This window comes from Mustela putorius, unplaced genomic scaffold (genome assembly GCF_011764305.1).
Source record: "Mustela putorius furo isolate JIRA1106 unplaced genomic scaffold, ASM1176430v1.1 tig00000695_pilon_pilon_pilon, whole genome shotgun sequence".
Classification (NCBI taxonomy): domain Eukaryota; kingdom Metazoa; phylum Chordata; class Mammalia; order Carnivora; family Mustelidae; genus Mustela; species Mustela putorius.
The window spans coordinates 2,272,843-2,283,462 of NW_025421447.1; the positions used below are offsets into that span (position 1 = coordinate 2,272,843).

General features: G+C 47.6%; 1 protein-coding gene and 1 non-coding gene across 5 annotated transcripts in view; both read right to left on the reverse strand.

Moving 5' to 3' along the window:
* TUFT1 (tuftelin 1) overlaps positions 1–9,455 on the reverse strand; it is a 48,342-nt gene extending 38,887 nt beyond the window's left edge. For 2 of the 4 annotated variants that reach the window (XM_013047953.2, XM_004776703.3), the window contains exon 1: positions 9,310–9,454. In XM_013047953.2, coding sequence (XP_012903407.1) covers positions 9,310–9,369 — 60 coding nt within the window. In that variant the 5' untranslated portion in view covers positions 9,370–9,454. Of the gene's footprint in view, positions 1–9,309 lie in introns of all 4 variants that reach the window. The other 2 variants (XM_013047952.2, XM_004776704.3) reach the window with 2 other exon arrangements.
* Positions 6,213–6,317, reverse strand: LOC123392963. The gene has a single exon (XR_006607686.1). It is a non-coding gene; the product is annotated as a U6 spliceosomal RNA (small nuclear RNA).
* Positions 9,456–10,620: the final 1,165 nt, after the last annotated feature.

The window sequence follows — 10,620 nt, forward strand, 5'->3', positions numbered from 1 at the left end:
GCTCTAGGAAGACACAGGGAGGAGGGTGGGTGAGCCAAATTGTCTAAACGAAGCCTGTGAACAAATCTAGGGTTCTCTGCCACCTCAGCCTCCAGAACCAGAGAATCCAGTCTGCAAGGCCATGAACCTCAACCTACACTCCAGCCCAGAGCGAAGGAGGAAAACCCAGGCCCATCTCTGCTTGGTGCCATTAGCTATTTTCTGGAGCAGGACTCATCTCAGGGCTAGGAGAAGGTTCCAGGGACCTTTAGGAATACCCCAAAATGTCTAGCAGGGAAGTCCCACTGGAGACTCCCTGAAAGGCAAGATAAGAAGTAGAACCTTCTCTAGGGAAAAAGTAGCAGCTAATCACAAGGTAAGCAGCCTCTAACCTCATAAACATTCTTGGGGAGAAGCCCAGCCACCTCCAAATTACAGGCAGCCTCTTGCTTCTGTTCAAACAAATCTCCAGCTGTGAATCACTCCTGAGAGTGGGGAGGGAATAAACACATAGCTGAGGGGTTAGAGATCAAGACGCTGTGGACAAACGATAGGGAGATAAAGAGGGAGGCCCCAGTGGTTCTCACACCCTGGGCTCACGTGATAGGGGACAGATCTATGGGAAATTATGTTTCCCTGGCTCGCACTCCCCAGGCTGCTAAGGGGACCGTGAGCATGGGCAGCAGGTGAGAGTCGAGGCTCTTTCTAGGAGGTAAGGGCAGTAGAGACAGTCCCTGAGCTGGAAACCAGCATCCTTAATTCTTCACTCTGTAACTCATTCCTCTAATCACTCTGTCCCTCAGTCCTATCCCCTCTCCTGCCCAAAACGTATGTGGTCTCTCAAGCAGCTGCGACAGCCACCTCAAGTCTCCCCTTCTGAGAAATGGGAATAGCCAGCCCCTTGAAACACTGGCTCCCAAGAGGCCAGCACAAGGCCAGATGAGGTGGTTGGGGCTTACCCTCTCCTGGCTGCCACCCCACTCTCAGGTTTTGGACAGCCTTCGTTCTGGCCTCTCTAGGCCAGAGATGGCCCTTTGTTAAGTATGACACAAAGAATTATTCCTCTCCTCCCCACAGATTAGCCAACAAAACAGGTGTCTGCTTTTTGTCTGGCTACCTGCCCAGAGGCATGGGCTGGACAAGCACTATGCAGAGGGCTGACCGGGATGAATGGGAGGTGAAATGAGAAAAAGGATTTGGGGTGGCACTCTAAATGGGGCAGCCTTTCTCATCACCAGGCATCCGCCAGGGTAGAAGAGGCCTAATAGTGAACGCGTACAAGGACGAGGGGGGCTCCTGAATGCTCTTGAATGTGAAGGAGACACCCTTTTGCTGAGCTAGCCACTCTCCAGGAAACCTGCCAGGTACCCAGCCAGCCTGGGATGGAGGGGCAGTGCCCCCTCCTCCCTCTTGTCATTTTGTCATTTTTTGCTTTTGTGGCCCCAGACCCTAGAAGATCCTTTCCTTTTTCTTCCTTCATCTACCCATCTCCATCAGACCCTGTATTTTTTTCTCCTCTTCCTGCCCCTGCTGGCCAGGCTTAAATCTAGGCCACTAAGTTCCCTGGTTCATACCTATTCCCCTAACTAAACCTCCCCACGCCTAAGAAACAAAAAAGGATTTCACAAGACTGCATTGTGACCCAAGGAGGCATGTACCATAATTACAGGCAGGCAGGGAAGCTCGCCTCACCTGCTCTGAGCACATGTGTCTGGAACCGAAACCATCTAAGTGAACACTCCATTCCCCCACCCCAGAAAAATATGGCCAATGCTGGTGCCAAATGCCAGGTGATTGGGTAAGCCTCCTAATCCCAGATCCTCTGGCAGAGCTCAGGATTTCTCAAATCCCTGGCACGCTTGGAGACATCAGCTGTAGTGCACTAGAAAGTAAGAATCTGGCAATGAATGGGGGAGCTGGAATGGTATGAGAAGGAATTTATGGGCTGAGCTTTGAGTGCAAGGAACAGGCAGGCAGTCACCAAACTTGAAAAGTTCCTCTGCCCAGGAGTTTCTTCCCTACTCCAGATGTCACAGAGGCAGGGCTCTCACCATTCTGAATTCATTCATTCCTTTGGAGTAAGTATCAATGAATCCTCTTTCAAAATCTACTCCTAGGTGTGTGTCTCCAAAAGAAATTAAAGAGATTAAAATATAAGTCGATGTTCACAGCAGCATTATTCATAATAGATGAAAAACAGAAGCTACCCAAAGGTCCATGAACACTTATCCCTGACGAGCATATGTGATAATATATCCACACAATAAAATATCATTGAGCTTTAAAAAGGAATGATGTACAGGGGCATCTGAGTGGCTCAGTCGATTAAGCATCTGCCTTCAGCTCAGGTCATGATACCAGAGTCTTGGGAACAAACCCCATGTCAGTCAGTCCTACTCCCTGCTCAGCAGATAGCCTGCTTATACCTCTCCCTCTGCCCCTGCCCCTCCCCCTCCACTTGCGTTCTCTCATTCAAATAAAATCTTAAAAAAAAAAAAAAAATAGAATAGAATGAAATCCCAAATCATGTTACAACATGGATCAACCTTAAGGACATCATGAAAGAAGCCAGTCACAAGGGACGCCTGGGTGGCTCAGTTGGTTAAGCAGCTGCCTTCGGCTCAGGTCATGATCCCAGCGTCCAGGGATCGAGTCCCACATGGGGCTCCTTGCTCCGCAGGGAGCCTGCTTCTCCCTCTGACTCTGCCTGCCACTCTGTCTGCCTGTGCTAGCTCTCGCTCGCTCTCTCTCTGACAAATAAATAAATAAATAATCTTAAAAAAAAAAAAAAGAAGCCAGTCACAAAGGATCACATATTATATGATTACATTTACATAAAATACCTAGAACAGGAAATCACAGAGAAAGAAATCAGTAGTTGCCTAGGGCTGGGGGTGGAGGGAGCAGTTAAGAGAAAATGGGGAGTGACTGCTAATGGATCAGAATTTCTTTATAGCTAGACAAAATGTTCTACAATTGATTGTGTTGATGACTACACAACTCAGTGACGACACTAAAAGCCACTGAATTATATATTTTAAATGGGTTATTTGTGCAGTCTATGAATTATAGCTCATTAAAGTAGTTACAGAAAAATTAGGCCCAGAGTAAACCTTCAATAAATCATAGCTTTAGTTAAGAAAAATTTGGGGGGCACCTGGGTGGCTCAGTCCGTAAGGGTCTGCCTTCGGCTCAGGTCTCAAGATCCCAGTGTCCTGGGATGCAGCCTACAATGGGCTCCCTGCTGGGCAGGGGGAGGGGACCTGCTTTCCCTCTCCCACTCCCCCTGCTCATGTTCCTGCATTCACTGTCTCTCTCTCACTGTCAAATAAATAAATAAAATCTTTTTTAAATTTTTTTTTAATTTTTTAAAAAGATTTTATTTATTTGCGAAAGAGAGCATGAGTGAGGGATGGGCAGGGAAAGGGAGAAGCAGGCTCCCTACCAATGTGGGGCTCAATCCCAGGACCTAGGGATGATGACCTGGGCGGAAGGCAGGCACTTAAATGACTGAGCCACCTAGGCACCACCTCCCCCCAACCACCAAAATTTTAAAGGAATGGAACTCAGGAAAGACTTAATATTAAACTAATTCAGCTTCTGAGATCCTAAAGGAATAACACCTATTCCAGGGTAAAGACAAAGGTTCAGGCTGTAGCTGATGAAAAAATTCCAAATCCACCCAGGTGTTGTTTAGAGAAACTCTCTGGCCAAGACTGATCAAGACAAAAAAAATTAGAGAGGCACCTGAGTGGCCCAGTTGGTTAAGCAACTGCCTTCAGCTCAGGTCATGATCCTGGAGTCCCAGGATGGAGTCCTGCGGACTACCTGCTCACTAGAGAGTCTGCTTTTCCTTCTCATGTTCTCTCTTTCATTCTCTCTTTTTCTCTCTCAAATAAATAAATAAAATCTTTCTTTAAAATTAGAGATGAGTAAAGTGTAAATATTCTGAGGAAGGGTAATGTTGATAGATTACTTAAAGGCAATCAGCTTACCAAAGAGTCCAGAGCATCCTGGGACATCAGCTACTTCGGCCATGAGTCAGAAAAAGGAGGAAGAGAAAAGGGGCCTAGAGCAGGATACCAAAATATGATTCCTGACCATCACTCTTCCAAGACCCATCCTGGTTGAGCTGGTGATGGCAAAGGTTACTCTAGGCCGACTACGGACCCCTTCTCCTCCTCGAGACCCTCCACTGGCAGAGGTAAGGGGAAAGGAACAGAGAAGCATAAATGTGAACATAATGAAAAGATGCACACCTTGACCAGACCAGAGAGTTCCCAGACTCTTACTCCACCCTTTGGGCAGGTGTCTCACGAGAGGCTGAAACAGTCTCATCTAAGCCAGTAGGCAGAGCAAACAGAAAATAACAGCTAGCACCTGAGCACTTACCATGGTCCAGGCCTGGGGCTTAATGTTTCACATACATTTTTTTTTTAAAGATTTTATGTATTTATTGACAGAGATCACAAATAGGCAGAGAGGCAGGCAGGGGCTGGGGGTTGGGGGGGAAACAGGCTCCCTGCTGAGCAGAGAACCGGATCCAGGACTCTATCCCAGGACCCCGGGATCACGACCTGAGCTGAAGGCTGAGGCTTTAACCCACTGAGCCACCCAGGCGCCCCTTCGCATACATTATTTTATTTAATACTCACAACAACCTTAGAAGGGTGCAATTATTATCCCTGTTTTACAGATGAGGAAACTGAGATGGAAAAGATTAAGTAATTTACTGAAATGATCTTGGGCAAAGCCAACTTCAAAGCCCTGACTACAACCCCACTGTAGAGTCAGAGGCTCAGGACCAGGCTCTTAACCACAATGCTATTAACAGAAATCAGAGTTTAGCCCAAAATAGTGATGTAAATACACTGGGAGGATGGGAGAAGGGAAATAGAGTATGGAAGGGGTGGGAGTATAAACTTTCCTGTAATTCCTACAGCAGGAAGTCAATAGTTGTCTGAAACTGATTAAGTCAAGAAGTATCACTCTAAGCATATTATTTAGAAACACGGGGGTAACACCTGACAAAAGTGCCAAAAGCTGAAAGTGGTCTCTCCCATGGGGCAGGGATTGGGGCAGGAAACTTCTTGTTACTTTCTCTTAGAAAGTCTTTTGATAATATTAGTCTTTTAAAAATCATGCACATATATTTGATTAAAAAATGATTTATAATTAAAAAAGAGGGGCACCTGGGTGGCTGAGTTGGTTAAGTGTCTGACTTCGGCTCAGGTCATGATCTCAGGCTCTTGGGATGGAGCTCCACGTTGGGCCCCAAGCTCACCACGGAGCCAGCTTCTCCCTCTGCCCTCCCAGCTTGCTCAGCCTCGAGTGCTCTCTCTCTCTCTCATATAAAGAAAATCTTTAAGAAAGAAAGAGAGAAAGGAAGGAAGGAAGGAAGGTAGGAAGGAAGGAAGGGAAAAAGAGAGAGGGGCACCTGCGTGGCTCAGTCAATTAAGTATCTGACTTCAGCTCAGGTTATGCTCGCAGGGTCCTGGGATTGAGCCCCATGTTGGGCTCTGCACTAAGCATGGAGTCTGCTTGAGATTCTCTCTCCCTTTACCTCTGCCTCCACTCACTCATGCTCTCTCTCGCGCGCTCTCTCTCTCTCAATAAATAAATAAATAAAATCTAAGGAAGGAAGGAAAGGAGGAGTGCCTGTGCCTGGCTGGCTCAGCAGGTGGAACATGCAACTCTTGATCTCAGGGTCAACGAGTTCAAGCCCACTTGTAGCCAACGTGGAGCCTACTTAATCAAAAAAAAAAAAAAAAAATTTTTTTTTTTTTAAAGAAAAAGAAACAGATCATTCAAACTGAAGTCTAACATAGTAAACTTCTGTTGCTTTTCCCACACAGCTTCCATCTTCCTCTACCAGTAATAGCACTTGGGTTTTGCTTTGCACACTCTCCCTCCTTTACAGGAGAATCTGGTGAGCCTGTCCATCAGGGAACACCGTATTGCCCTGGCCACGGGGGGCGAGGGGCCCATGAAACCCTCTCCTTAGAATCTTGGACAGAATGACAAAAACACTGGGAACCAATTCACACAGATGTAGAAACCCTTCATTAGTCCCTTCCACTTAGCCAGATCCAAGACCCTCCAAGTACAGCTGACACAATGTTCCATTAGTCTCAGGAGTACCACTTAATGCCTTGACAACTCTGTGGTTATGCTATGCTCACCAAAAGTGTAACTACCATCTGTCACCACACACTGCTATTATAGCAGTACTGAAAAACAGGGAAGGCTTCACAACTTTGAATGTCACCCTGGCACAGGGGCCAAGCCAATCTTCTCCGTATCCATTCAGTTTTAGTCCATGTGTTGCCAATGCAAACAGCCTTGGTCCACACTTTTTAAGCTTTCCCTTAAATTCTGATTGGCCATTTCGTTCTAATAAATTCCTCTTCTGCTTAAGTTAGCTAGAGTCCCTCTATGCTGCTTATAACCAAAGGAACTTAATGGAATGTCTAATAAAAATGTTTGAGGTTACTTTGTGCGTCCATCTGTCAGTATAACTTACTACAGTAGCTTGCAGAATCCTCTGACCTAAAAGATTTACCTCAAGATCTAATAAGCACACACAGGCACACACACTTATACTATGTATACATAGAACTGAAACCACATCTTTGCTAAAATGTCCACCCTAACACTCTGATAGTGCTAATTCTATTTCTTTTGTTTTGAAGACTTTATTTTGTTTAGAGCAGTTTTATATTTACAACAAAATCTATAGGAAGGTACAGAGATTCCTCTTATACTCCCTACCCCCAAACAGGCAGAGCTTCCTCCCTTACCTATCTCACTCACCAGAATGGCACATTTGTTACCAAGAATGAACCTACACTGACACATCTTAATCACCCAAAGCCCCTGGATCCCCTTAGAGTTCACTCAAGTAAAGTAAATAATGTACATTTTGTGGGTTAGGGGAAAAAAATCCTCTGCGCTCTATTTCTTTCCCCTCTACCCTCAAAACTCCTGGCAGCCATTGATCTCTTCGTTGTCCCCCCAGTTTTGCCTAGTCCAGAATGCCATGTAATCAGAATCCATTTCTTTTCTAATACTAGGGCTCGAACCCACTAAGTTGACTTCAGACCCACTGTAGTCATGATCTGCTGTATGAAAAACATTGGCTCACCCTACCTGCTGCATCTGCCTCTAACAATAAAAATAAACCAGAGAGGTATTAGCTGTATTTCCACATCCAAGTGTGATGCACCAAGGCACTCAGCCTGCCTGGTAGGGAAACACCAACAGAGTCCCAGAATCCTCACTCCCACTAGGATGCAGAAGCGGGTTAAATTGTCTATACCTCTGACACCAAGGAGGAACATCTGTTCATCTACATATCCATTCACTCACTTTGAGCATGCACTGAGCACTCATTCGATGGTGTGAATATTCTACAGCTTCTTGGGGACTGTCTAGAGCCATAAAGTCTATCTTCAGGCTGGCTCAGAGGAGAGAGGAATCCAGGGACAGATCCTATCTCCTGACTGATTGATTGTTTTTCATTTCCTCCCTGCTCCTGAACTGCTCAGGAATGTCTCCAAGAACAGATTCCAGCAATGCTTATTTCATTCACAGCTTTGAAGTAAAATACCTCTAAAGTCTAGCCTATGAAGAAGGAATAAAAGGAATTTCTATTTCCCCTTGTTCTAGAGATCTCTAATTAGGTTTAAACTAATCCATGGCTGTATACTGACTGAATTCCTTGCTCACTATTCTACAGACTCTTTCTCCCTCATGAGGCAAGCAACAAAATATCAAGGGACAGAAGAGTGTGTCAAATCATTCTCAACAGTACCAATACACTGGTCTTAAGATCTTTCCGGATCTCTTTTTTACAGCAAACAAAAAGAAGCCCAACACCCCTCTCCTTGACTTTCCTCATACCCTTTTCCCTGCCTCAACCATTCCAAGACAGTGAGTAAGAGCACATAGTAGGTCTTAGGGCTGACATAATAGAGGATGGATTTCTTTATTATCTTCAAAGTTGCACTGCTGGGGGAGTGGAGGGTTGGGCAGTAACAAGACCTGTAATGTGGGCAGAAAGACTCACAGACCGGACAGAAATGGAGAAGGGACTGTGAACAAATTAAGTGATTATCTGTACCCTAAACTTGAAATGAGAAACTATTCTACGAGTTATTTTGAAGAGCCATATTCCAGGTGCAGCTGGCTTAGCTCCCCCAGGGAACATGCTGAGACTGGAACCCAGAAAGAGAATCAGATACAGAGTGGAGGGAGGGGAAATGGAGGGATACAAACGCCCCATCATCCTGACTCCCATTTCACTCTCATCCACAACAGCTTGAAAATCCATAAAACAGTACACACCCTTTCTGGGTCAAGTTCCCCAGCAAAGCCTAGAAACATTCAGACACAAGTTACCCTTCCTTTTTCTCTGGAGAGAAAAAATCATATGGTCGGTCACCTGCGGTGGGGAGAACAAGGACAGGGAGCCAGGGAGTGAGGGAAGCAGCAGATGTATTAGCGCTGGAGAACGCCCCTACCTCCCCCAACCTCACTTCGTCCGGAAGCTCTCGCGTGGGTCACTTCCTTCCCTTTCCAGCCTAGGTTCTGGCATCTCCTTCATCCACTTGCCCAGGGCTTGGTAGCTGGACCCGGAAACGAAGCGAAGAAACCGTCCCAGGAAACTACCGGCTGGCCGATGGGGGAAGGGGAGGCAGGAGGACTGCAAGGGGAAGGAGAAATCCGAGCAGAGAGGTGTCCCTCAAGCAGACAGCCCTATCCCTCCCAGCGAAAGGCGGATTTCCTGGCCAATGTCGGCGTACCTAGAGTCCTACCGCCCCACCCTTTGGTCCAAGCCCTGGGATTTGACTCTCTACCCAGTCTTCTTACCGATCACCCAGAGCACCATTAAATTATCTGAAGGGCCTCTGAGAACACCAGGAACAACAGAAAAGGCTAATCTCTCCCCGTCGGATACTCAAAGTACAAAGAGCGCAAAGACCCCGTTCCAAGAGCTCGTTTATCCCACGACGCAATCTACTGCCCACAGGACGCCTGAGTAGCGCGCCCCGGATATTCGCGGGGGTCCCGGGCAGGAGACGGGGTGTCCTTCCAGAGGGCAGGGACGCCCGAGTCCCGGAACAGCCTTCCTGCCGCGACTCCCCAAGAACCCCACTGCCAGCCACGCGGCGGTAGAAAAAGAGAAAGAGAAGTGCGGCGAGGAGCCCACGGCACCGAGCCGGCCCCAAGCCGGCCCCAGGTGATGTCAGCGAACTCCGCGCGGGGCATGGGAGGGACCGAACGGGAAACCGAGAATACCGGGCGGGACGGTGGGCCACTCTCTCTTACCGCGGCCTGGCCCTCCGGGTGCACGTCCACCAAGGTACACCAGTTCTGTGTCCCATTCATCTTATTTCCGCGGGGGTCGCAGCGCGGAGGACTAACCTCCGCCCTGCCGGCCGGCGCCTACTAAGCAGGCGCGCGCGGAACCGCCCCCTTGTTATAGGCGCGTCTTGGGGCGGTGACTGCCGATTAAACACGCCCCAAAGATTCCGTTCGCCAATGTGAGCGAAAGAGCAGGATGGGCGTGACCGAGAACCAGCAGGACACGTCCATCTGCGCTAGCTCAGATTTACCTAAAGGTGGGGCTCGGAGGCTATCTGAGGCTGCTTAACCCAAATTTTGTCCGGTGTGTGTTGTTGCATCTCAAACATTCTTCGTTAATCTTGCTGTTGTTCCCTTTTCAACTCCAAGGTCAGTATTGGTGGAAGAGAATCACCCCACCTTCCCCTTAGAGGAGGAGTTGGAAAAAAGCTTCCATACGCTCTCCTCTCCCTATGTAGGCCACCTTTGTGGAACTGAGCATGGTAGAAATGCAGGCACCAGAAGCCAACTCACTCAGACTGGCCTAAGCCAGTCTGGCAGGTGCCCTGCCCTGGCAGGAAGCCCAGGCCAAAGTCAAAGCCAGCTTGGATCTGGGTGGGGTTTGTTTTGTAGAAACTATTATACCAAAGCTGCCCTTATATGGTTGGGAGAGGCGGGACACGTTGCCTTAAATGGATTTTGTATTCTTGAGGAAGGATGAACCTCAACTTCTCCAATGGCATCTGCTCCCCAAAGCCAGATTACCATTTTAAGGGCCCTCAGGAGAGGATCGCCCAAGGATGGAGTCTCTAACAGCCTGGCTTTTCGCTGCAAGTTGGGGACTCTATGGGGCTGTGGTCCACCTGGAAAGCAGGCAGGAAGTCTGGCCCACTCTTGAGTGGGCAGTGTCCCTGAATCTGACAATGGCTCTGATGAACAGCGAGCTCCCTCAAGGCAAAACAAGAGCAGGAGTGCCAGAAATTTTTCTACTTCCCCAGGTAGGGACTGGGTCCCCTACCAGTTGGGAATGAAATGTCTTTGTACATGGGAGGTGAATGCTGGGGACATCCCTGTGCCCCAAAGGAATAAAACCCAGTTCTGATTTGTCTTCTTTAACCCTCAGATACAGCATTTACTGGCTTTTCTACTCCCAGAAGGTTGTCTAGGAGAGAATGCAGGTGCTATAAACACACGTCGTTCCCCAGGGTCCATCTAATCTGCTGTAAAGAGCCTCTAAAAAGTGAGATAAAGAAAAACCCAGTTTCAGCCTCTAAGTTCTCTAGTTAAAATGGTTTC